This window comes from Rhinolophus hipposideros, assembly GCF_964194185.1.
Source record: "Rhinolophus hipposideros genome assembly, chromosome: 11".
NCBI lineage: Eukaryota > Metazoa > Chordata > Mammalia > Chiroptera > Rhinolophidae > Rhinolophus > Rhinolophus hipposideros.
Window position 1 is genome coordinate 74,928,600 of NC_138057.1, and position 27,987 is coordinate 74,956,586.

The 27,987-nt window shown below is 45.8% G+C and overlaps 1 protein-coding gene across 11 annotated transcripts in view; it reads right to left on the minus strand.

Annotated features, from left to right (window-relative positions):
- Positions 1 to 811: 811 nt before the first annotated feature.
- The window catches only part of MAPKAP1 (MAPK associated protein 1), a 217,820-nt gene continuing 190,644 nt past the window's right edge, over positions 812 to 27,987 (minus strand). For all 11 annotated transcript variants that reach the window (XM_081066335.1, XM_081066328.1, XM_081066331.1 and 8 more), the window contains 3 exons: positions 27,432 to 27,569; positions 8,535 to 8,632; positions 812 to 2,398 (listed from right to left, as the gene is read on the minus strand). In XM_081066335.1, coding sequence (XP_080922461.1) covers positions 2,273 to 2,398; positions 8,535 to 8,632; positions 27,432 to 27,569 — 362 coding nt within the window. In that variant the 3' untranslated portion in view covers positions 812 to 2,272. The remainder of the gene's footprint in view (positions 2,399 to 8,534; positions 8,633 to 27,431; positions 27,570 to 27,987) is intronic.

A 27,987-nucleotide genomic window follows, 5' to 3' on the forward strand; every position in this document is an offset into this window, starting at 1 on the left:
AAGAGCCCAGTGGCTAAGAGCACAGCTGTGGTGTCACATTGTGTTCCGGATGAAAAGTGAGACCCTGCCAAGCCCCAAGTGCTCACCTCTGGAATGGAGGTAATGACAGGACCTGCCAGAGGTTGGACGTGGGTGTTACGTGGCTCATGCTTATTGACACAGCCGGCCTGGCACAGCAGATCCTCAGACCAAGGGGGTAGTTCTCAGTGGGCAGTTGAGGTCAGGGCTCCAGGGGCCCTGCCCAGGCCTGGCAGGTTCCCCACACTTGGCCACGTCCTGATTGTGAGTTGGGGTCACACTGGACGCAGGTCAGGAGATGCTGCTGGAAATTGACAGTGGGGCCTGTCGGGTCACTTCAGTTTAACACGGGGTGCTGAGCAACTGCTACTTTGTGAAGCTTCTCCTTGAGGAGCCTATGGTCTTATCTTAAAATCCAGGCATGGGATGTGAGACAGAGGCCGAGGGGAAACAAATTAGAAAGTCTTGATATTTGGTTGACCTGGGTGGTGGTTACACAGTGTTCCCCTTAAATTATTCCTTCAAGTGGTCATATGATTTATGGAAACTGCATGTGAGCTATAACTCACCACATGAGGACAGTGTGGATTTTGTAACTGAAGGTGGTGATGATTTCAATGTCACCCCTGTGTGAGAGGGTCATCCTGTCTCGCTCAGTGTTTAAGGAGCCCCGGTGCACTTCACCGACGTTTGGTACCACACCAACTGCCACCCGGAGTGATTCACTGTAGAGTCACCGTCTTCAGGACAATGTACTCAGGACTCCAAGACTTTGAAGCAACATGCCAAAGATGGTATGTATGTGACTTTTACTTTAATATAATTTTAATATTGAATGTGTCACAGGACTTAACGATCAAATTGGTCATTTACATTTTTCTCAAAGATACCTAACTATAAAATTGCTAAAAATTCAAATACAGAGAGCAAGCTACAAATCATACTTCTTTTGTTTCTGGGATGGGTAGGAATGGAAGACATTAGAAAAGGATGCTTCTATTGGCTGAACAAAGATCAGAATGATAGAGGAATTAATTAAAATGACTCCTGTGCAAAGAAATACACTTGACTTTGAGATGCTGTTTTGGTCACGTCTCTTCCTATCTAACAATTTAAAAAACTTTGAAATGCAGGTCCTCGGTGAAACATATGGTCCTTGACCCTGGCTGGGGACAGTATGAAAAGATGTCACCTTGTGAGGGACACTGGAGGCTGGTGAGGACCGCAGAGACATGTGGTGTGGTGTCCTGCACGAGCAGCCCTTGCCTCCCCCTGGAGGCAGGTTTCCCTCTGCCTCGTGTCTGCTCACTATTTTCCCTGACGGAGTGAAAAGCAGCAGCTGGTAGCCGACTCAGACGAGACCGGCCGGCTCTGTGAGGAGGCAAAGAAAGGCAGCACAGCAGCCTCTTCCAGGAGAATCCATGTGCAGGGCTAATGGCGAGCTGAAACGGACACTTGCCACTTAAGAAATGGGAAAGGCCACTTCCGGCCAGGAGCTCACCCTGACCTGGAGGCCAGCCGCACCCCCTTCTCCGGGCGCCCTGAGCATTAGATGCAGGCCTGAGTCTCTGAAATCAGAGGTGCTGGGGCGAGCTGAGGGGGGGGGGGCTCCTGAGGGGAGAATGGCGCAGCTCGGACAGGCCTCACTACGTCCCTTTCGTAACCTTAGTAAGATACTATCCTCAAAGCAATGTGCTCATTTAAACAAATGGCGTAGTTAAAACTATTGACTAAGCCCTAAACATCGCTTCTGAGAAATCGAGCCATAGCTTTTCCAATCCGCCTGTTCAATATGGGAACAGATTTTAAAGTGAATAACACAATCAATCCTCTGCCCCGAAGAATGGTCCATCATACCAGCTGTGATAAAGAGTACACCTGTTTATTAAAAGGAAAAAAGAAATGTACATTTTTGTTCTTCTTTTAAGAAATTTGATCAAGTTACATGGAAACGTCTGGGCAACTATGCACACGGCGGCGGGGGAGGCAGGCAGTGACGGTGCTGGGCAGCAGCGGCTCCCCTCCACGTCGTCTGGCCCCGGGCACCGCTAGTCACAGCCACTGCCACTCAGGCTTCGGTCCCGTGGAAATGTCCCCAGCTCTGTTCTGAGGGTGCCGCCCTTTCCAGCCCTGTGCCCGTGAGCCAAGGGCTGGCCTCCCCCCAGGACTGCAGGACACAGGGAGGCGCTAGGGCCACCTGGCCCCGGCAGGCAGGCTCAAAGCTACGGCCACAGATTGAGGCTGGACGCCAGCGTCATTGCTGCCCTGATTTCTTCTCCTTCTGGAAGCTGAAGCTTGTACGTCTGTTCAGTTTTCTTTGTTTTTGAGCAAAATAGTCAGCGCGGGCAGTACTTGCTCGTGATTCCAGAATGTAGTTCAGCTGGAAAGCAAGAGGACACAGCCCAGTCACTGGCCAGACACTCTGCGCGCCCAGGGCGGAGAAGGGCACCCCGGGCTGGGTGCCCCAGGGCAGCGGCTCTCTGCGCTTGGGGCCCAGTCATCACCACGACCTGGCCAGTGGGCGCTGGGTCCCATTTTATGTTTCACGACGGGAAAATGAGGCTCGGAGAAGACAAGCAGCTGGTATAATCAGTCAGCGGTGGGGCTTGGCTGACTCCACAGCCTGTGTTCCCTGCTCACACGTGCCACCTCCCAGAAGGCTGTGCACTGGGCTCGCACCTAGCTTTCCTGAGCCCCACTTCTGAGAACATCATCGGAATGAAACACAAACTAAAACAAGGCTCTGAATTCAGCCTCCTACCAGCAGGTACAGAACTTCTCACCATGGTATTTCATTTAACACTCACAAGCTCCCCACCAGCCAGGGCTCATGTGATAAAAAGGACAGTGAGGCTCAGGGAAGCTGAGCTGACCAGCATTACCCAGAGGTGACGGTCAAAGTCCCGTGTGAAGGGTGCACAGCCAGCTGCCTTCCTGGCTATGGCTTAGACAAAGGGCTTGGCTTTCCGCATGCTGCTGCTCCCACTTTCCTCCATCTCTTGGGGTTTTTTTATAGCCCCACTTAAGCACCCATCACATGTTGGGTGGCTGCTGCACATACAGTCACTGTTGCCGGTACCTGCCATGGCTGAGCCTGGCCCCAGGTTTGGTTCAAGGGACAGACGGGAAAAGCAGTAGGACTTGGTCTGTCCGCTGAGGAGCTCACAGCCTAGTGAGTGTCCAACAACATGACAAGTGCGACAACAGATACAGAAGGAGCACAAAGGAATGTAGATAACTCTCGGGGAGGTGTGGGCAGGGAAGGTGTCATGCAGGGTGTCATACGGGGTCTCAGCTCCCGCTCCCCACATAAGAACGCAGGACATAGTGAGGCCAAAAAAGAACACCCACGGAGCCAGAGATAGGGGAGTCACACCACTATAATCTCGCTAGCGGCTGGGTTGGAGACACAGGAAGCAGGAGCCACACTACCAGCAACCTGCCGTCCACTTCTCTCTGCCAACCAACCCCACTTGCTAACTGCAATCCACTCTTGCTAGCTCTGCCACCACCTTCTTGCTAGCCCCCATCTGTTGCTAGCGTAGCCACAGCAGTTATATTAGTGGCCAATGGCTCACTGGTTACAGCTGACGGCCAGCTAGCCACAGCTGATGGTCATTTACTACCTGAACCAGCACCTTTCCCCGTGAGGCTGAGAGCCTGGAAACTGTACTCCTGGCTCTGTCCCCACACTCCACCCGTACAGGGTCTCGCCTCATAATCTACGCGACAAGCATCTTCTGCGAGTGGCCCTGTGTGAGGAGCCTGGCGGTGAATGCAATATCCTGGACACAGTCAGGCTCCCTGGGCACAGCCAGGGCCTCTCAGGGCACTGCTACTTTCTCTCTGCGTAGGGAGACTGGTGGTACCCTAAGAAGCCCAGGAAGTCTGACTGTGCCCAGAAGGACTGGTGGTGCCCTGAGAAACCCTGGCTGTATCCGGGGAGCCTGGCTGTGTCCAGGATATTGCATTCACCTCCAGGCTCCTCACACAGGGCCACTCGCAGAAGATGCTTGTCGCGTAGATTATGAGGCGAGACCCTGTACGGGTGGAGTGTGGGGACAGAGCCAGGAGTACAGTTTCCAGGCTCTCGGCCTCACGTGGAAAGGTGCTGGCTCAGGTAATAAATGGCCATCAACTATGATTGGATGGCCATCAGCTGTGGCTAGTTGGCCGTCAGCTGTAACCAGTGAGCCATTGGCCGCTAATATAACTGCCGTGGCTACGCTAGCAGCAAATGGGGGCTAGCAAGACGATGGTGGCTGAGCTAGCAAGAGAGGATTAAAATTAGCACGGCGGATTGCAGTTGGCAAGTGAGGTTGGTTGGCAGAGAGAAGTGGACGGCAAGTTGGGATAGTGTGGCTCCTGCCTCCTGTGTCTCCAACCCAGCCACCATGGAGAATATAGTGGTATGACTCCCCTATCTATGACTCCATGGGTGTTCCTTTTTGGCCTTACCACATCCTGCGTTCTTATGTGGGGAGCGGGAGCATGTCACCCTGCATGACAGAAGGAATGAAAGAGCTGGGTTCTGAGGCATATACAGGAGCTTGGGGTGTACAAGGGGGGCACCAGCATGCATTAAGGCACAGCAGTGGGACACAGCAAGAGGGTGTCCGTGAAACTGCAAAAGCTTAGTGGCCAATCAAGGTGAGGCAGGGAAGAGCCAGGGAAGGGCTTGTGGACGGCCCCTGGCTGAGCAGCAGTGGCAGCAGCAGCAGTGCTGAAATCACAGTAGCCTTATGAGAGGGATGTCATGACTATTCCCGTTGTACAGATTAGAACATCGAGGCACAGAATGGTAATGTCATTTACCCAAGGTCACAAGCTACTACGTGTCTGCGCCAGGATTTGGACCAGGTGGTCGGGCCCTTGATCAACACACGTTCTGATTCTCTGGGCCCCGCCTCCTCAGAGGCACGTACACCCACCCCCCAGCCCCTCAGACACCACTCTTCCCACTGCCCCCACATCCTCTGGCTGGAGCTTTTTGTGAGCAAACACTATTTCTCTTCACTCTCAAAGATATAAAAGTTATAACTAGGAACATGAGTATTTTTGGCTTGAGAAACCAGCCACTTCTGTTGATTCTTCTCTGAGGGCCACGTGTCCTGTGCCCGGAGCAGGAGGGGCCTCTGCTGCCTCTGAGAAAGAGCCCGAGCAAGGCTGCTCTGGGGCGGCAGTGTGGGGTGGCACAAGTCATGTGGGGCTGCGGCTCGGCACTGTCCCCTCCAAACTTTCTGCTCTGATAGTCGCCAGCAGCAGGCATTAAAGGCTGGTGTGTGAGGACAGAAGGCCTGACATGCTTGGCCCACTGCCTCGCCAAGTTACCAGCTGAGAGCAATAAATCATGAGGACCGCAGGGCCGGGCTGCAGATTCAGGGACACTACAATGTATGGAAATAAGAGGTTTGCTCGTTCTCAGTAACAGCGATCTTTGCGTTACATTGTTTGCACACCCAGCCAACTCAGTGTTTTCAGTGTACTTTTGTTGTTTTGGTATACATATAACTTGACAAAAGCATTTAAAAATGATCTTTAATAAGCCAACTATTTCCTAAATTTATTATCTTCAGTGCTTTGTGATAATCACATAGATAATTTTAATGGAAGATTAATGTAATAATCAAAAGATAAAAACGCCCTTTGGTCTGCCATTAGCTGGTTAATATGCTGTGGCTTAAAACTTGCACCATTTTATGCACTATGGAGTGCTTCACTTTCAATGCATTTTACAGCTCGAGGCATAAAAATATAGGGAGTTTTCATGGTCAATAAAGCCTCAGCTTCCATCACTCGATCACGAGAAGAACCCGATTTGAAGAGACCAATGATTCCTCCGGGATTCCTCTCCAAGCCTGCGGACCACACATGGCTTAGCTCTATTACGTCTCGGGCTGGGGAGGGCTGCTTCTGGAACTCTGCAGGGCTGGGTTTAAGTTGACGCTCCACCCTTAGGCGCTCTGTGGCCCTGGGCCTCTAGCTCCTTATCTATAAAATGGGGACAGTAACATCTACACTGTGAGGACTGGATGAGATAATGTCCATAAAACGTCTTGCATGCAGTCGGTGCCCAACAAATGGGAAACATTAATGTTTCCACTCGGGAAAAACACGGTGAGATAAAACGACGTGATGGAGGGCTGCCTGTTCATAATAGTTTCTTTGACATCAGCCTCTGGCCCTTAGTTTCAGTCTCAAGCACTCATTTTATGGGAAACTCCTGAATTCTAAAACCACCACATGCATTACTCGCATCTAAGACTGACCCTGAAGAGCCTCTGATGGAACCATTTCTGCCAGCTTCCTAGACACAGGGACACGGTCCTGTCACTTGGTAGGGGTGCAAAGCTCATAGAGACACCATGGGAATGGCAGACAAGGCTGAGTATTTAAATTGCTATAAAAATCAGCGACGGGAGAAGTGAAATTTAATCTTCCATCAGGATCACGATCGTTAGCTCACTAAGTAAATCAGGCCTGGGCACGCTGTGACTCTCCTGGAGTCTCGTGCATGATGCAGTATTTCTACAAACATTTTGCTATGAAAACAGACATTTTAGGGGAGGCGATAGGCCTCAGGGATTTTGCAGAGAAGCATCTGCTTCGAGGGAGCATTTGGTCCTGTAAAATGATTTCTCTGCACTTGCTCTTCCAGTCTCATACTGAAGTCATAAAGCTGTGTTTCTGTCATCAATCTGCTGTTGTGAAAATTATTTTGATGTCAAACACAGGATTATAATTTTACTAGAATCCTTCTCAAGTCTTGAATATTTTAATGCTGGCTATAAAAAAAGCCCAGCCCCTGACGGGGTAATGGAATATTTCTTCCTAGTCCCTGAACACTCTGCACAGGTTCCCCGTGCTGTATGGTGACGATCTGGAAAATAATTCTAAGTTCGCTCGTTTCAAGCACTCTGTCCCCACAGCCTGGTTCCAGTGGGGGAGGGGCGGCCCTGATCAGGGTGGTCTATGAACCCTCCACTTTCCATCCAAATGACCATGCTCATCTGTCTCGGCTCCAGATGGTCCTCCCAGCAGCCTCAGCCTTTTTATACTCATGTACTACCGTACTTCTAACATCTTTTGTAGCCATGAGGACTTTGCCTCAGAACTTTTCTGTAAAACAATCCCGTTTTGTGGACATCTCTCATTCAACTCCTGAAGACGACACACCTCTTGGGGGTGGTTAGGAGTACAGTTCTAAAACCTGCTAAACCTGAGGTCAAGTTCTAGTTCTGCCAATCATGGTCTTGGCTGACTTTTTTTTCTGGAGCCTCAGTTTTCCTCTAGGAAATGGGAACAATTTTTTATATCACAGAGCTGTGAAGACTCAGTGAAGCCAGGTATGCAAAGTGTTCAGCCCAGGCCCTGCACTGTGCACCCTCAGTGTGTCGGCGCTGCTTTTATGATTCTTACCTGATGACTTCCACTCCTAACGAGGATGAATAACCATCTAAGCAGGTTTATCATGTCTCCTTTGCTTTGTGTTCTAGCAGCTGTGGGGTGGGGTGGGGTGGGGCAGTGTAGCTGCCATGACCCCATTTTAGACGCAGAGAAACTGAGGCCCTGAGAGGTTAGGTGACGAGCCAGCATCACACAACTCAGAGCCCCCTCTGACTCTAAGCCCTGCTCTGCCAAAGCAGCTCTGTTTTCTCTATCTGATCAATCTACATAAGACTCGGTTTCAAGAAAGGATCTCAGTTTGGACTCTGAGAACCACCAATCCAGGGCTACTGAGCGTGTGGTGCTTCCAGGGTACCGCCTGGAAGCACCCTGAAAGGCACAGTGTCGGGCCTACCCCGGGCCCCCTAAACCAGTAAGACTCCGGGGGAGCTTTCCTCAGCCCAGCTCCGCTTTACCAGGTTCCGTGGGGCCCGGCCCCTCCAACCTCACTCTGCTCCAGCCACACAGGCCTGGTGCGGCTTCCCAGCCATATTGAGCCCAGCTCCTGCCTCTGACCCTTCACAGGCTGCTTGTGATTTTAATGCTTATGTCTGTCTCGTCTGACACAGGAAAAGCTCTCTGAGGGCAGGGACTGGGTCTGTCACTGCAGTAGCTCACGTACTGGCCTGGCACACGAAAGTGCTCTGAACATCGTTGAGAAATGCTAACATACAATTCTAGCATAAAGCTGGGTGTGTTAAGAATGGGTTGCTAAAATTATCTTGAGTACACGAAGGTGTCTTCAAACAGTAACAGTAATTTCCTCAGAGTCTGTTCCCGGAGCCTCAAGGGGCGCCTGACAATAGATGGAAGGAAAGAAATGGTGCATACAAAGGAAAAATAAATACATGAAGAATCAGGATTTCTGGGGGGCTGGGAGGAAGCTGAAGCGGGTGTAGAGCAGATGCCCGGTGGTATGGCTCTGGGGGCTCACCAGCTGCGTTCCTTCTCTGCAAAATTGGGTGCGAGAGCCTTGTCTAGCTGGGAGGAGGAGGGGCTGCTGCCAGGCACGAGAACCAGCCGAGCAGAGACCAGCCCTGCCCACGCCTGGGCCGAGAAGGAACACTCACCTTGAGCACGATTTCATTGACGGTAGCAGCGTCAGATTCAAAGTAGAGGTGTTTATAGTCGTGATTGCTTAGATACGTGAGCTTAAATATTGCGTGACCTGGAGAGAGAAGAAAAGGCAGTGCTGAGGGGATTCTGGCGGATTACTTATGGGGAGGGCCTGTTTATTCTCCTTTTATCCTTCCAATTCAAGTGAGAGCCAAGTGGAGGCTGTGTGGCAAGGAGCTCTTTACTGGTATGGTTGGTTCATTTCTCTCATCACACGCCAGGGAGAAAATGGACAGTAGAAAAGAAAAAAGAAAAAACACCAAATGGCTAGTGACATCCCATTCCACTCTGGAGTGTGCTCAGGGCAATGGTACATTTGGAAGGCTTTACAGAACGCTTCTACACAATAATTACATGGAAAAGGTGGTATTTTTTAAGTAGAAGGCCAATTAACTCCAAATTATTACTCTGAAAATAACTGTTCTTAAAGTCAAACAAATGAGCAACAGGAAGGAGAAAGGCCGACAGTGACGCTATTACGAGAATTTCCACGGCGCGGGCTCCTGCTGGAGGGGGTGTCCTGGGCTTGTGACCCCGCGTGGAAGCTGCTCCCAAGTCCCCCGGTCATTTCTATCCCGGAAGGATGGATGAAAGGGGAGGTGGGGGGTGCCCTAAAGACTACTGTGGAAAGCTGGAACTTCACAAAGCAGACTGACCTCAGGGGGTCAGATCCTCTGAACACACAAAACTCTCCTAGATCTAAATTCTTTCACACCCATTTCCTGCCACCATTTAGAGTAAGCTTGCTATTTCTGAGACTGCTTCCTGGTCTAGCTTCATCGCACTCACTGCCCTCTCGTGCCACATGGTCGGCCCACGGCACTGACACTCCACCCACTCAGGCCTGGGATGTCCTCTCTCACCGACCTGTGTGGAAAAGACCTGCCGATCCTAGATGACTCATCTCAGTGGGCATCTCCTTGGGCAAGTCTACACTTCTAGGGACCCTCCTTGTGTGATCTCATGTCACCTGCAGCCATGACTGAATTCCCTGTACCTGTCCTTGGGCCTTACCTGCCCATTAGATTCCCTCCTCTAAACAGATGTCCAATGTGCCAGCCTGTTGCAGTCCAATGTGAAGCTGTCCCTGTCCCATCAGACATGCCGTCTCTGGGTGCTGGGAGACCCCTGTGGCCCCTATCCTTAAGGAGTAAGCCCTTTTCCTCCTTAATCTAGTTTCAAGTTGGTTTCCGTTACTGGCAACTGAAAGAGCACTGCTTCTGAGAGGCACACAGTCAGTGCCCAGCAAATGTTCCCAAAGGACGAGCTGGTGACATCCCTAACATCCAGGTCTCCTGCACACAGCTTCGGAACCACCCTTGCTTCGTCTGTTCTGCAGACCTCGGTGCTTATAAGATTAAAATTCAACATGTCCTTTCTAATAGGCCTTCTCATCCGTTGTCCTTTTAATTGAAGCAGTGGCTGGTCATAGTTATTAATTAACAATATATCACCCATATTACTGTAAGTTCACCTCTTTCCCGGAGAAATCTTCTTGGGGACTTTATTTACAGGAGCTAATTCTTCAGATCTCCAAAAATAAACTGATATATGTTGTACATTTGTGGCCAGGAAAGTTGAGCTGCTGGTATTTTATCCTGGAAATATCATTATGATATAGTAATTGTGACTATAAATTCTATATTGAAAAAATTAGCTAATAATTTCTGAAAAAAGCTTCACTTTCAGTCATTTGACAAATTTAGCCGGATTCTAAATTGTGGTACTAAAATGTCAGAATTCTTAGCTGGCAGCTAATCATTCATTAATGTATCAATTACTTGTTTCTGATAAGAAAGTGCATCTCGCACCAACAGATGTATGTGTACGTATGTCCGTGTGTGTGTTCCTTCATTTTCCCAGGATCCATCTTAGAACAGAGTCCTGGTGACATACTGTGTGGAAGAACAATGTGGATATATTGTCGGCCATGCTGTGAGCAAGCAGAGCCATCTATGAAGGTCACGGTGCTGTGAAGGACAAACAGAGACACCCCCTCCAGGAGGCCTCAGGGCTGACACCTGGCCATGACAGACACAGACTCCAGGGCCCGGGGCTAAAAGGGACCAGAAGGTCTTAGGGAGGCTCGGAGACCTGAAGCTTCGGGGTTCACTGACCACTTTGATAAGTGATCTCATGGACTGTCTACACCACCTGCTCCCGCTCGTCACTGACAAAACAAAACCTCAAGATGCTAGAGCATGTTTCGCCTGAACAACCGAGACACCATTAGAAACCTTTCCTGCATGCTTTAGGTAGAGCCAAATCTGTACACAGCATATGGGCTATGCCGTTTGCGGGGGCCTGAGAGCCTCTGGAAGGAAGCCTCGACACTCTCCTTGGAGTGTGTCAACTGTGGGCTCAGAGGGGAGGCCTGCGGTCCATCTGCACGAGTCACATGAAAAACAGAGAAATCATCCCTAGTCTCCTGAAAGGCTGCATGTGGGCCAGGTGACCACGACCACACCCCCTTCTGTATTTTGCTGTGCAAGGGGCTGCGTAGGTCCCTTGCCTGTCCCCAGCACTCATTCCAGAGCTGCCGAGGAAGTGGATAGGAATGAAGAGTTCCACCCCTCACTGTCCCTCTGAAGCCTGACCTGTTTGTCCTTTCCAGTGAAAGCATCCACATCACTGACAATGTGAGAACACAGAGGACGTTACCTGGAGTACTTCTATTTGAACAAAGCAGCCCTTTTGTGACTGTTACAGAGCCACGGCCGTTAATAATCAGGAGAAAGTGCTGGGACAGCCACAGCAGACAGCCCCTCTTGCTCTGTGGGAGGAATTTCGAGGGAGAGCTCTAGTGCGTAAGAGCAGGTTGACAGCAGCAGCCATGTCTTCCCCCACGCCGGAGTTGTGAGACACAGGGTCACTTACTCCAGGGAACCGGTTTTGCTTGGTGGCCGTAAGGGCAGTTTTGCTCAGTTCAGGTGCTGCCAGGGTCACAGGCTAGTGGCAGGGAGCTGCTATGGAGACCCAGGCAGAGGTGGCTAGCCTGGTGCGGGAAGGGTCATCTGCTGGGTAAAGGTAGGGCGTGGAGAAGGATGCAGCAGGGTCAGCGCAGAGTAGACAAATGCAGAGGGGGGGAGAGGCAGCTCCAGGGGATTGCTGAGCAGGCAGGTCATGGACAGTGGGTGGCCAGGATGTGACACAGGGCAGGACCAAAGGGCTGGGAATGCCAGATTCACCAGCTCAGGGAGCCACTGGTGGGTTGTAAGCTGGGCAGTGAAGTAAGTGGTCAAATTGGGCTTTTGGGTGTTCGCTCTGATTCCCCAGGGCCTGGAGGCAGGAAGACCAGGGCCATAGTCACTTAGATAGACAGTATTCGGTTTTGAGCTGAACAGGGGCAAAAAAGATACTGAGAAAGGGATTGACTTGAGAACTATACAGAAAGGAACATTGGTAGTACTTGGGGATTCTTTTACAACAAAACTACAGTTAAGCAGAATTCACACTTGCATAGTTTCACCCAGTCCAAAACCTATCTATTAAAATGTAATATTTTAATTGACCTCTTGCTGGAAAAGAATCTATCATTTATGCTACATGGTAAATTTCCACCAGAGGTGTCTGGGAAGAAGGAATCACCTGCATTTCAACATCGACTGAACAGAGTTAAGAACACAGAATAAGAAAGGTCTGTTATCCAACACTTTATTGGCCTCAAGCACCTCAAGGCTCCCCTCAGGTAAGGGAGGAAGAGGGGCCGGATGACCTCCTCGACTACAGCCTACAGGGCATCTGTCCTGGGTTATTAGAGGGAATCAGAGTTGGGCAACTTACTCTGGAAAATTCAAAGGACACCAGCAGTTTTCTTGGGGAGGGGGTGAGCCACAGGGGCAAACTGTCTTTGTAAACATGTCAGTGGAGAAAAGCTTAAATATCAGTATGATTTAAAAGATGCAAAGTCTAATATTCCAATTAGTTCAAATTATTTTGCTTGGATTGTTAAATCCTATTTGGGAATTAGGCCATGAGAAAAGCCTGCTAGGAGGCAGAGGGGAAAAGCACGGGGCCTGGAGTCAGAGTGAGGATGAAGTCCCAGCTCCGCCGTGTCCTAGCAGTAGCACCCTGGCAAGGGACGGCCCTCTGGGAGGTGGGTCTTCCCAGCTGCACAGGCAGAGGCAGCATTGGCCAGGAGGCTGTCTCACATCACGCTTGGACAGGGCAGGGTCTCAATGGGTGGTGGTGATCATTCTTACAATTGTGACGGAACTGGAATTTGAAGATAAAATCCTCATTATTTTGAAGATTTTGTTTGTAATAGGGCCATCTTTGAGCAGACTTGCTTTCACAGTGCTGCAGAACTAAATGCAAACTGCTAGCGTTGCGTTATAGACAAGGCTATTAAGAACATCTGTGAGGATTTGGACTCTCACTCAATTCCTTTATATCAGGCCAGGATACTTTTAAAAACTAGGTTTCCAGGGTTCTGATCTTTTCTGGTCCCCCTGGCCTGCAAGATGGTGGAAAGCTCTTACAGGATTTCTTACATTCTTTTCCGTGAAGCCCTACCTTTCTGTAGGCCCTGAGGGAAAGGCTGGGCTGGGATTCTCTGGTCTCGGGGCTGAAAACCCACTCCAGGTCTGGTCTCCACTGTAAGCAGCAGTTCCCAGTGGGCTGCAAGAGCTTCAGATCAATGTAATTCAACTAAAGTCTGGTGCTTCTTCACAAGCCCCAACCCCTGAGTGGCAGAGGCCCTGGGCTTCCATCTCTGGAGCAGGGGCTGAGTCTGACTCAGTTCCAGTTCTGCCTGCATCTTTCAAACTCTCCTTCCTGGCTCCGTCCTATAAACATAATTAAGGATCTGATTATAAAAACCCCATGGCAATGTGATTTCCCTCCTTCCTCTTATTGGAAGCACTCCTGGCTAAGGTCACTACGACCTTTATGCTGAGATCCAGTAGCTACTTCTCAGCTTTTATTCACTTCTTAGCTGCAGCTGATACTTTTCCCTGAAGTCTTCTCTTCCCTGGGTTCCTACGGAGCCACAGTGACCTGCTCCTTCAGTAGACTTCTCCAGTCAATTTGTTCCCTGTATTTCCTTTGTGACCTCCTTGTTCATCATTTGTCCCCTAAATGATGGTCTTCGCCAGTGCCTATCCTTGACCCTCATCTCTTCTAATTCTACATTTCTCCTGTCAGTTTTGCCCCTTAGATTTTAATTACTCGTATGTTGATGATACAGAAGCAGATATAGGGCCCAGACCTTTCTCGTTTTAGAGCCAACCAGTGAGCACGGCTGCCCACAGAAATCACACCAACAGTTCCCCTAAAACCCAAAGCTCTTAGCTCAGCTGGAGGCCTCACTCCTCACCACGCCAAGCTCCAGGCATCTGGCCTCCTACACAGTCTTCACATACTTGTCTTTTACCCCTTTCCATCCTGTGACCACACAGCCCTCACCCCCAACCTGACCATCTATTGTCTCCTCTGTGGTTTTCCTACTTTTGATCATGTCTTCTTCAGATCCAAACATCTACCCACAGGAATATTCTTTTATAAACACATCTGGCCATGTTACTCCCCTACGTAAAACTCCTATTGTCCTCAGAATAAAGTCCAAGCTTCTTAAGATGACTGAGTCTCTACATCGGCAGTTCTCAAACTTTTTAGTCTCAGAATCCTTTTACACTCTTAAGCATTACTGAGGAGCCCACAAAGCTTTTGTTTATGTACATTATATCAATATTTACTGTATCAGAAATTAAAACTTAGAAGTTTTAAAAACATTTATTAATTTACTAAGATAACAATAAACCTATTGCAAGTTAACATGACAATGTATTTTTTAATGGTAAAACCTTTATATTTTCCCAAAATTTAATGAGAAGAGTGGCGATATTATATATTTTTGAAATCTCTTTAATATTTGATTTAACAGAAAACAGCTAGATTACCCTATCTGCTTCTGCATTTGATCTGTTGTGATATATTGTTTTGACGGAAGCATATGAAGAAAAGTCAGCCTCACAGAGATAAGTTTTTGGAAAAGGCAGGTATTTTAATACTCTTCTTTACAAATATTCTTTGATACCATACCAAACTTGATAAATGGTAGCTTCTTAAAGATTAGTTGTAATGTGGAATCTAAAACCACATTAATAAACTTGCTGTATTCTGTTACATTAAAATCCATCGATCTGTCTTGCACTTTGAATGAATCTTTTATGCTTGCATGATTTTGTAACATCATCAATGATCTCATCAGAAAAGTCTTCAGGCGATGAGAAGCCTAGCTCATAGTGCTGGATACAAGTTTCCCAAAATTCTAATTGTTACCTGAAAGCTTGAATTTCATCACTGGCATCAAATGCTGTCACTCGTTTTCCTCGAACTAACAGGATCATTTTTGAGAAAATGTCTAATACTCAAAATTTGAATAACCATAATTTGTCAGTTCTTTCCAATAGAAATGGTGTTCCATGAAGTAAATGGCTAGTTCAGCTTGCAACTCAGACGATTAGACAAGTGCTTTTTCCTTGAGGCAAGTATTCTACTCCCATATGCAGTAGAAATGCTTATGGCACACCATAATTTCCTCAGGGTTGCAAAATGCTCCATGTCTTGTCACACAACAGTTGCATACTGCCACACTGCTGTGCTTTCTGAGCTCTTAGATTGCTTTTTAATAGTTTTTCTTTTGTTTCATTTTTGGTCAACTCTTGTCAGTTTTCACTTTCCACTGTCTTTATTAAGTTGTCCTTCTTTCTCCCCTCTTCTAATTTTCTGCATTTAATATCCTTTAGGAAGAGAAACCAGATAACCAAAGATGGTTGAAAATTTGTTAAAAAAAAGAAAGACTTCACTGACTCTGAGTCAGGGATAGAATATTCTCCCATCAAAAAAAAAAAAAAAAAAAGCACATAAGTTTAAGTTTAAGTGCCAGTGGCTCTATTATCATTTACATGTAACTTTGGGTAAGTTATGTAACTTCTTTGAGCCTGTTTCCTCATTGATAAAATGGGAATAATAATCTACCTCACGGAGTTGTTGCAAGAATTAAGCAGTGCACAGAAAGTACTTGGGACCCTGCTCGGCACAAGGGAGGTTCCCTTTATCTTTTACCTCCCTTCGCTAAGTAAGACAAGCAAACTTTTCGCTAAGTAAGTACTCCTTTCGCTAAGTAAGACAAGCAAACTGTAAAGGGACAGACAGTAAATATTACAAATTTCGCAGGCCAAGAGGCAAAACTAAAAGATGGTTTGTAGATACTTATATAACTATGGAAAGAAAAATTCCATTATTTTGACAAAATTTAAAATGTTAATAATCAAATGCATTTTTTTTTTGCAGGCGGGACATTTCGCTTAAATGGAATTCAAAATTAGTGTTCCGTATCATCAAATCAGTTGCAAATATTCACCTGTAAAAACCGTTCTTAGCTCACAGGCCTTACAAAAACAGGTGTGGGGGGCTGGATTGAGCCTATCGGCCAGAGTTTGGCAACCCCTGCTAAAGTGTTCTTATTTCCTTTTTCTTGGTTCATTCCATACGGTTGCTAATGGTGACATTTTGAGTGCTCTTTCTTTCTTTGTGTAGATGTATTTTGGTATTTTTTTCCCCTCCAGCCTTTAACATTTCTTATAGTAAAGGTTTAATGGCAACAAATTCTTTCATTTTTTGAATGTCTGAAAATGCCTTTATTTCACCTTCATTTCTGAAGAATGTTTTCACTGAACATAGAATTCTAGGTTGACAGATTTTCTTTTAGCACTTTAGAGATGTCACTCCATTGTCTTCTGGATTGCATTATTTCTGATGAGAAGTCAGCAATCATTCTTATCTTGGTTTCTCTGGCTGCTTTTAGGATTTTTCTTTTTATCGCTGGTTTTCAGCAATCTGATTATAATGTGCCTTGATGTGGTTTTCTCTACATTTATCCTATTTGGCCTTCACTGGACTTCCAAGATTAGTGGATTGATATTTTTAATCAAATCTGGAAAAGTTTTCTCCTCCATCCCTGAGACTCCAACTACATACATGTTAGAACACCTGATATTCTACAGCCTGTGTTCTTTTTATCCATTCTTCCTCTCAGTGCTTCTGAATACTTTCTATTGTCCTGTCTTCAAGTTCACTGATTGTGCAGGCAGATTCTGAAGTGACTCCCAATGATCTCGCCTCTTGCTTTTCACACCCTTGTGTAATCTTGTTTGTGGGCTAGATCTAGTGACTTACTTCTGATGAATAAAATACAGCAAAAGTGCTGGGATGTCACTTCTGAGACTAGATTACAAATGATTGTGACTTATTCCTTGCTACTACTCTCTTCCTCTTGGTTACACTGATAAAGCCACCTTATGAGTTTCCCTATAGAAGGGCCCATGTGACAGAGGACTAAGGTGTTCACAAAGAAATGAACACTGCCAGCAACTGCTCCGTGAGCTTGGAAGCAGATTCTGCCCTGATTTAACTTTGAGATGACTGCGGCCCTGGCTGACAGCTCGTCTTGTGAACAAGCTGTGTTGAATTCCTGATCACAAAACTGTGAGATAGTGAATGTTATTGTTGTTTTAAGCCACCTAGTTTTGGGACAATTTGTTATGTGGCAATAGATATCACCATGACCTTTTAAACTAATATTCCTAATCTGCTACCATCAGTGAATTTTTTGATTTAGGTATTGTATTAGCCAGCTCTAGAACTTGCATTTGGTTGCTTTATAATAGTTTCCATTTTTCTTCTTTTTGAGTTCTTGTTTTCCTTTAAATTGTTGAACATATTTTATAATAGTTATTTTGAAGTATAGGAGGTCATCGAATAATGCCATTTTGTTCAACATCGTTTCATTAACATTGATGAGAAAAAAAACTGATTCCCAGGCAGGGCCACTGTGTGGAGTTTGTACATTCTCCCCATGCCTGCATGGGTTTTCTCCAGGTACTCTGCTTTCCTCCAACATCTGAAAGATGTGCATGTTAGGCTAATTGGCATGTCTAAATTGTCTCAGTCTGAGTGTGGGGGTGAGTGTGCCCTGCAATGGAATGGTGTCCTGTCTAGGGTTGGTTTCGGTCTTGCACCTTGAGCTGCCAAGATAGGCTCCGGCCACCTGTGACCTTGAACTGGAATAAGTGGGATGAAAAATAATTATCTTACTTGATAATTATTAATCTTTCTTAAATATATGTGTAGTTCACATTTACTTCAATGCTTAATATTAGAAGTATTTTGGGTCTTTATTTAGAAAGTTTGGTGACATTTCTGTGACCAGAAAGATGCTGTAGGAACTTAATGCTTGTTTATATCAATTAGCCTATGGTGAAACTAGTTTTGTTGTATGTCCTTTTGCTTAAAGTTGCAGTTTCAATAACCTACTGATGACATTTCATTGAAGACTTACTGTACGTATCTGCTAATTCTATCATCCCTGCCATTTCTGGCTGTTTCTATTGATTGATTTTTCTCCTGGTTATAGGAGACATTTTCCTGCTTCTTTGCATGTGTAGTAACTTTTGAATGCTGGCCACTATAAACATTACACTATGGGGTGTATTTTGTTGTCACCTTTAAAAAATACTGGGCTGGGGCGGCTGGATGGCTCAGTTGGTTACAGTGTGAGCTCTGAGCAACGGGGTTGCTGGTTCGATTCCCACATGGGCCAGTGAGCTGCGCCCTCCCTAACTAGATTAAAGACAACGAGCTGCCGCTGAGCTTCTGGAAGGGAGACCGGATAGCTCAGTTGGTTAGAACGCGAGCTCTCAACAACAAGGTTGCTGGTTCAATCCCCGCATGGGATGGTGGGCTGTGACCCCTGCAACTAAGATTGAAAATGGCAACTGGACTTGGAGCTGAGCTGCGCCCTCCACAACTAGCTTGAAGGACGACGACTTGGAGCTGATGGGCCCTGGAGAAACACACTGTTCCCCAATATTCCCCAATAAAATTAAAAAAAATAAATGTTTAAAAAAATACTGGGCTTTGTTCTGACAGGCAGTTAATTTACTTCTGGCACAGTTTGATCAAGACTCCTTTTATAGGTTTATCAGACAAAGATTAGAGCAGTCTCTAGTATAGGGCTAGTTTAGCTTACTCGTAAGATGTGGCCCTTCTGGAGTCAACTACTAAATGCCCTGGACGCTCCCCTTTGGCCAGAACTCAGCTGTACAGCAGCTGTATAGTTGTTCTTTGACCAGCCTGGTGAGGTCTCACTGTAGGTATGGCACAGCTTAATATACAGCAAAAGATTCCAGGGCCTCTTTCTAGGGCTCTTTCTCAGTGTAGCTCCCTGCTCTCCATACTTTATTTTGCAAATTTCAGTTGCTTCAGCCTCCCCCACTCTGACATCTGTCTCCCAGCTCACTGACACTGCTTTACTCTCCTTAGGAAACCCTGGAAGAAAGCTGAAGTGATAGTAGGTCTCACTTCATTTGTTTCCCTTCTCTCAGGGCTCATAGTCTTGTACTGCCTGTTTTCCAGTGTCTAAAAACAGTTTCGTACATTTTGTGCAATTTTCCAGTCATTTATGATAGAAGGCCTAATCTGTTAGCAGTTACCCTGTCCTGGAAGTTGCCAATGGGAGTCTTGTACGCAATACACATTTTGATTTTAATGAAAAGAATGGCTTCCTTTTTCCATGTCTATAAGAATAACTTAAAATCTAAGCACTCCATTTATTTATTATGAAAACACAATTTGGAGCTTGGCAGGAGGCAAGGGAAACAGATTTCCCCCATCATTTATCCATCTGAGAAATCTTTCACACGGAGTTCTTCAGTAGGGAACAGTTCCTGCCCTTACCCTCTTCTCAATTAGGAGCTCTTCTGATGTTAAAATCAAGAAAGTAGGAATTGGAGGAAATGGTAATCAAAATCCAGGAAAACGCAAATTTCCCATTATATCTAGGTAACTGTTTCGTTATTACAGATCCATAGGCCTACGTCAACAATGTAGGGAAAACTTAATAGCAAAGGGAATGCTTCTCCCAGGAGGAAAAAAGGTTGATAACGCCAAAATGTTTTCTATTCTAACAAATATCAATATTCCAATCAACACAAGTAAATTCTTTCTTGTTTATGAATAAATTCTTCAGAAAAATGAAGCAGCTTATTGAGAATGTAAGAAAACCCCCTAGTCGATTCTGATCACAAGCACAGACATTCTTACGTATTTGTATTTATGCAGTTAGCAAACATGCCCCCAGCAGCTCCTATGAGCAACCGTAGTACCTGATAATGAATATAGGAGGTGAGTTGTTTTTATCATCTGTCTGGGGCTCAGAGAAGAGTCTCCTGCCTCCTGAATTCAGAGAGGGTTGACCCTTCCAGAGCCCACACACTGTACTGAACCACCTCTTTTCCAGGAACAGAGACAAGAACACTGGTCTCATCTATCACATGCTGAGGGTAAATAGCAATAGTAGGTTATGAACGAGATGCTGGCTTTGCCCCTTCACTGTAACCTGGAGAAGTTCTCCACTGTGCCTCCATACCTCTTTGTTGAAGAGCTTCGCTTGCTCTTGGCTGATTCCAAAGTCCAGAAGCGACTGTTACATGCTCAACATGCCCAGGCAGACTTAGTCATTCACTGGGCCCTGACGGTAGCCCCTGGACAGAAGCTAGCTGCTGGGTTTCTGGAGGATGTAGCTGGAAGCATAAAAAGGCACGTCTAGTGCAAATGTCAGGTGTCAGTTAATGACCAGGGTCAGTCAATGGGACACGTGGTGGGTTGGCTTCCACAGGCTAAGATCTCAGGGGTCTGGCCAATGTGATCCATCCCCAGAGAAATGTTCCCTGAAACACGGAGATGGTCCATTTAACAGCAGACTGCGGCGCGAGGTTACTGGAAAGCAAACTGAGTGAGAAAACTTAAGAATGCAGCCTGGTGTTAGATGATGCAAGCTGGCCCTCCTTTATTCTGTGGCACAGTCCAGGTCTTTCCCTCCCATACACTTGGAAAAATTGAGGTGGTCCCCTGCTTGCCTAAACCCATCTCCCGGCAGCTCCCTTGTTTTGGAAGGAGATGATAAATAAATCAAAATGCACTAAGCAGCACTTCCACAGGCACTCGCCTCCTTCACTGAACGTGCACCTCATCAATCACACTATTGTCTGCTTGAAAGGCGAGCCTTGTAAATGTCATATCCACTCAGGCCCAAGGAGAGGCGCGCCAAATGCAGCAAGGAGTTTTAATTGGATAGTGTAATTAAACTAAAAAACCCCAGCAGACTCCCTTTGACAGGATAGATGAAGACCCCTTTTAATAGGGCTAGGAAACATATCTGTTAAAAGGATGAGGCACTGCCTGCTCCTGATTGTGCTCCAGAGTACTCTTATGAAAAGGCAATTCAATAACTGGGGCATTTAATATGTTAGAGTCCGTTGTGTTCTGTAATCGAGCAGTACTTACCGTATTTGATCTGGAACTTATGAAATAAGTTCTTGTCAGAGAACAAAAACACAACACAGCTTGCCCACTGAATGTGAGAAGTGCCTGGACCTCCTGGAAATCGACAGAAGCTGAGGATGGGCTATCGCCCTTCTGGACTACAGGTCCGTGTGAGTATAGATGCATGTGCCTTACTGTCCGGGGCTTATGGCACAGCGACATGGCCGTGGACACGCGCCCACTCCCCTTGGGTGTAGCTCTTTCATCTGGTGGTAGCTAACGTCACCCTCATTTGCCTTTCACATTTTCTTACGAGCATTTAAAGAACATGGCAAAATTCCTGGGTACCTCCTCCTTTAAGACCTGGAATACCTGTCACATCAGTATGAGCGTGAGTGTGTGTCTTCTCTGCTAGAACCACCCTTGTCAAATAGGGAGACAAGCAATTGGCTGGTCAGGAGATTCAATGAATGGGCCGGGGTGTACCCAAGTCAATTTTAGTAACAAAACCTGAGTCTTTCTGCCACCCTTTGTTGGGAGAGGGGGTAGAGGTGCACACACAGGCACATTCAGACAGACAGACAGACAGACAGACAGACAGACACACACACACACACACAAACACACACACACACACACACACACACACACACGAGAGACCTGCAGCTCCACAGGCAAGGTAACAGAATTAGTGAGAACACATGAAGAGGTTCGTGTCTGCACAGGGCTACAAGCAGCCCACAGCAATCCCTTTCAGATGGAATGCTAGTGTCCCAAGGTCAAAGTCGGGGAACCCAGCATTTGGGTACATCAAGAGAACCTTTGCTCTGGGGCTCAGGTGGGGTGCAAAGGGAGATTTCAGACTTCCCCATCTATATAGCTTTCCAAACACAGATGCTTTGCTCTATTTACAAAAACCTCAAAGTCAGTTTGCCTGGGCCCTCAGCCTGATTTTTCTTTTTTAAAGACGGTAAAGGGTTTGTTTGATGACTGCTTTTACTCCCCCATAAAGCCTCCTTGGAGTTGTTTGCAAACCTCTGAACAGTTTTAATACTGGTTTTTCTGCTATGAGTTGATGAACCCATTAAGGACATACAAATGAATGCTCATAATCTATGAAAACTGGATACTGAATTAAACCATCAAATATCTTTAGGTTTAAATGAAAACTACATAAAAGCATTTCAGCCATCAATTTGGCTATCAGTTCTAGCCAGTATGAATTCTGCTGGAAAAGCTATTTTCGTGCAGATGTGGAATTCAATGGGAAAGACTGACTCGTGTACCAACATCAATCAAAATGTCGACTTCTCTGGCAGCTCTCAACAGTAAGGCAGGTTCAAAGGTCACAGGATAAAGAAAAAGCCAAGCTCTGGTTCAGCTCTAATATCTCCTCGGTAGAAGTCTTGCAAAAGTACCCCCTTCTGTATTAGCCTTGCTTTCATTAATCTTCTTGCCATCTTCTTTAACTAGTCATGCAGAACCGCTCGATAGCGAGACGTGTAATGGGGAAGGCCCTGTGCCTATTACCGCGTTAACATTCTCTTAAGCCCCAGTGCAACAATGGACCAAGCAGGCAAAGGGAATTTGCAACTGCAGGGTGCAGTGCAGGCAGTTCAATCACCGCACTGGCTCACCTATGTGCTTCTGACCTGTAACACACAAGAGGCCTTTGTGTCTAACTGGCTTGGCCATTAAGGTTCCCGAAGATCACAACAATGCTGATCTTTTCTATTTAAGCTAAATCAATGTGGACAAATCATTATTCAGGAGCTTTAATTTAATTAGTAAATTAAATACACTACTTTGCAGATCTTGTCAAGTACTTATGAAAAGAAAGATCCATTTAGGCGGGAGGTCACCAATAAGCCCAGCTCATTTAACTCACAACCTTCACGGGGAAACTCATTGCAAATATCCAGCAGGTTCTGTTCACGAGGTCGACTTAACGACCTCCTGTGGCTGTGGTGTACTCACAGTCCCAGGGTTCCTACCCTGCATCCAAACACTGTTTTGGGAGAAACAAAAAACCAAACAAACAATCCCCCACCAACATAACCAGCATCAACAGAATCAGATTTCCTTTAAATTATACTATTGCAAGAGAGTGTAATTAGGTTATCTCTATTATGTTGCTTCCTTAAGATTTTATATTATCTATACTTAATTGAGATACAGAGCTCTTTTCAGCTATAAAGACGACAGCTACTTTATTAAGGTTTAAATCTGATTTCTTAATGATAGGCTGCTTCCTTTAAAGACTAAACCTGCACAACCTTCTTAAGATAAAACTAGACCTGGCATGGGTGAGTCTGGTACTTTATTTAAATCTAGCTGAGAGTCTCTGCTGGGTGCTAGTTTCATAGAAAGGTCCCTTGCTTTTGTTTTAGTGTTGGAATTCGAGGCTAGTCATTAAAAAGAGAGCCTAGTGCATTCAAAGCCTATGTCTAGACCTGTGCAACGATGGAGAATTATTTCTCTCTGACAATTTAACCATGGTAGTTTCTGGTATGGAAACATTTTCCTCTCGTATGTGCTATACACATCTTTGTTTAAAGTAAATTAAAATTTATCCATCTTTTAGAGGTTTGTGACATCCTTCAAAAGAGCAAAAGATATCCTAAGGCATGGCAAAACCAGACTGAGAAATCACTGATTTGAATAATAATGACAGCATACGCCTTTAAAAAAGATCTAAAAAGGCATAATTTATTCTTAATTTCTCAGGGCTTTCGATAACCAGATTTTCTCAACTAACTCTTGTAAGAGTCCATATTTATATGTTTGGCTTTTTTTTTTTTAAAGGCATGTGTCTATTTAGTCATTAAGTTCCAGGTTCTTAAACATTCACAGGGACAGAGCAATAAATCTTCTGTCTGAGAACACGGCCTAAGAGGGAGTTAAGGGAAGGAAAGAGCCACAAACTGCTATCTATGGAGTATGGCTTCAGAGTCTGGGTCTTTCTGATTCTACAATATACGTAATTATGTGTTTCACTGCACGTGCTCTAATGCTCAGTCTCTTTGCCAACTCAGCTATTCACATACTTTTTTGGATATGGCATCAATTAAACTTGAGTTGTGTTCCTTATGACGACCAAATTAATGGTTTGACAGTGGCTTTCTCAATAAACACTGCAAACTGGCCATATTCGAAGGTTTTAAATACCATTTCTTTTTTGTTCAAAATTCTGACAAACACGTCTCAAGTAAGAAATGGGAACAACTTCATTATCCTCCCAACACTTAATGCCTTTTTGTAAAGAAGGATGTTTAATAACACGTCTGCTCTGTTTTCACAACTAAATTATTCCAGTTGGTCACACGTTCCAGTCTTTGGCAAGACACTTGTGTTACGAGAGATAAAAACATGAAAAAGGAAATATATTGCAGAAATCAAAAACCTTATCTACTTCTAGACTCTCTCTCTTTGCCATAATTCATTCAAGAAGGTCCCAAGAATAATTTTTGATGTAAACTCAGCTACAAACATACATCACTACGCTGATAAAAATCACAGGCTAAACTTATGAAATATAGTGACTTTCATTTCTTTAGTGCTGTTAAAATAACTTTTTTCTAAGGTTCAACAGACACAAAAGATAAAAAGGGTTACTATTAATCCTTTTAAAAAAGCAGCAGCAGCAGCCCTATAGATTAATTCCGTGGTCTGCTGATGGTCTCGAAGATGAACTTTTTACATTAACTCACTGAATTAATTTGATGAAGATACTGGAAATCATAAAACAAACAAACAAAAAAACCCCACAGCATCAAGCCGATTAATACATCTTTGGGCATTTTACAACATGAATTAACGTTGAGTAACTTTTGGTTTCTAAGTTCTGGCCCGATCAAGTTCAATTTCAAGAAAGTACACATTCACCGAGGACACCCCTATAGGCTAGGAGCTGAGGACACAGAAACCAGTTCAGCATGGCGGTGGCCGGGGTGGGGGGTGGGGGCAGACCCCAAACAGATAGCACAACACAGTGTGTGAGGTGCTTCACCAGCGGTGTGTGCAAACTCCTGGGGGCGAAGTTTCAGAGAGCCTGACATTTCAGCTGGATCTTGAAAAATGAGTGGGCTGGGCATGGGGAAGTGGAGGTGTCCACAGACGACAGGGTGAGGATGGGGTGATTCCAGGCAGTGGGAATGGCAGAAGCACAGGCTTTGAGGTGTGTTTGTGTGCAAGTAGCTCACACTGGCCACAGCCCAAGTTCAGGAGGCAGAATTATGGGCTCTGAGCCTGGAATGGTCAACCAGTAGGTCTGTAAAGGCTATGCTGAGGCGTCTGAATTTTATTTTGTAAGCCTGTACCTTTCAAACCTTTTTTTTCAAAGCAGCAAAATCCTTTTTATCAGTTCGCTTTTTAAATGCAGAATCTCAAAATAGAAAAAAGTAGAGCTCTTCTGGTTGAAGGGAAAGCCTTATGCCCAACTTAGCCACACACACGCACACGCGCGCGCACGCCCCTGAGGCCCTGAGAACTGAGAGCTCTGAGGAACATGGTCTGAAAAGCACTGTGGTAAAGGCAGGGATTTAAGTAGTGTTTTCCTGGGGCAGTGTGTCTCCTTGTTCAGGAAAGTGTCATAATTTCCAGATCTCTGGGGAACCAGAGTGAGAGAGGAGGAAACCTCTGTAAGACCCACATGCGGGTTTTCACACAGAACCATCCAGTAGGTGTGAGAAGATAAAAGACTCTCTTGCTGGATTGTCAATACTGAAATGGTGGGGCCCACGTCTGCTCTGTACCCCATGCTTGGAACCTGTCCTCACCCACAGAGATGTAATAATTATTTCTTGAGTGACTGATCCCAAGAGGCAACGGGGAGGTGATAACTGATTTTCTTCGTTCTTACTGTGCTGGATGTGTTATGTCCGCCACCTTTCAGAGCCGGAATCACAGCGTTCCTTGGCACAATGAGTGTCTCGATGTGAGGGAAAACTGAACCCTGTTTCTAGCTCTTTTCCTAATCTTTCCACTCCAGCTTATCCTTCTCTGCAACATGTGAGTGATAGTCTCTTATTTCTCAGACACACGGAGAATTCATAAAATGTTCCTTTTCAAAGCATCCTGAGTTCTTGGGAAGAAAGATGCTAGAACAACGACATCTTTATGGCCAACAAGCTGGAGTGAGAGGAATTAGGAAGATATTTACCTAAAGGCACAGGGAATCTGGCAGCGTTGGGGCAAGGGCCCCAGAGCAGCAGGCAATATTCTCCCAGCTCCTTCCAGTAGCCCCCTCGCGGAGGCGGAGCGTCACTGGGATGACAGGAATGGCGGAGAATGGGGTGGGCGTGGCCTTATTTCTTTCTGCACCAAACCACTAAGTTCTCCCTTCTCACCAAGCTATAGGACAATGAGTTGAAAGGAAGAGACTGCAGCCCAGCAGAGCTGGATTTGACAAAACAGTTAAATGCCCAACCAACGTGGTATGTGCCCAGTCCGCAGGCCCTCTTCAGGGGCTCTGTGCTCTTTGGACCCCTGTTTGGTCAGTATTATCTCAACAACTTGAACCGTATTACAAACACTTGCTAGCCTTTACATTTCTTATTATTCCTTTTGAGTATTTCATTCCTTATAACATTTGTTCTCAAATCGTTCTCAAAAAACGGGATTAATGAAAATTAGATGCAAGTCGTCCCAAATTACCAAATCAGAACCCACTGGGGTGGGCCGGGGGTAACTGCATTTGAAACCGACTGCACAGGCAATGCTGGTATGTGCCAGGCTTAGAACCACCATCTCATAGCCTTCTCTAGGCACCTAACAAATCCTTACAGAGTTTAATCTTCATTCTTCCATGGAGGAATTTCAGTGTGATCTGTGTCCTTTCTGTTCCACTATGGGACTGAAGTCCTAAAAATGATTAATCTAACTGCTACACTCAATTACTTAACTGCAAAAATATAATACGCCAAAATATACAACCAGACTGTATCTACTTTCATAATTTAAACAGAGTGCCAACCCGGCAGCGATCTCTTCTGCAGGACCAGGCAGGAGTTTAATAACGAGCCGGTAGGTCGTGCAACTGCCAATAATCTAGAGGGTGTTGACACTTCCGGCATGATGGATATCTAAATCTAGTCTTCAGCTGCCACAGGAAATCTCCCAGCTTCCCTGGATCTGGCAAGGAAAGCAGGCAGGTCCAGGTCTAACTGGTGAAGTCCCCCAAATGGGAAGAGGAAGGGAGCACAAAGGGAAATGAGGGCTCTGGTGACTGCAGCCTCGCAGCAGGAATCTTGCCCTCCCCCTCCCTACCCCCAGCTCCCAGAGGGGGCTACTGAGGTCAGGAGCTGTGAGGTTCTCTGTTGCCATCAAGACACAACAGGATGGGGACCCATGTCAGGCTCTGTGCACCACAATACAATCCCGTTTGATTAAAATAAATTTCTGGTAATGAATTAAACAGACCCAAGGAAAAAAGGACACAGCGGTAATATATTCTCCTGGCACCCAGCACACAGAGGGGAAGAGGGGAAGAGAGAGAGGAGACATAAATAAAAGGGACTACTCACTGGGGCTTTTTTCTTCAGCAAGGTCGCAGGCACAGAGCAGGTCAGAGTCGACTGAGATGGGTTTCTGCTTAATCCAAAACTTCGTGCTGGCTTTCTGATTCGTAACAGGGTCTATCTCTACTTTGTCTCCAGAGATACCTGTAAGGCCGAGGGGAGGACAGAAAAAGAAGCCACAGGCATTGGAAGGTGTAAGTGATTTCAGTGTAGTCATTTGACCTGCTTTGAAAATCCTAAATTGGAGGAACATGAGCTCTTTCTTAGGGCTCTGGGGAACGCCATGGGCTTAAGACAGAGACATAAGGAGACTCCAAATGGTACACGGAAGTTGCACAGTCTGGTTTCCTGGGTGGGTGAGTCGGGGAGGGGGCATCCAAAGACTATATACAAAGGTATAAAGAAATATAACTTCTTTGATGTTTAACACAGATACAATACAGTTAACCTACATTATGTCAATCCTACATTACCTCTATATTATAATTAAACAAACTACAACATAAGGTTCGTTTAAAACCAATTACAATCAGAGGTCTTTTTTTGTTGTTCTTCTAGAATA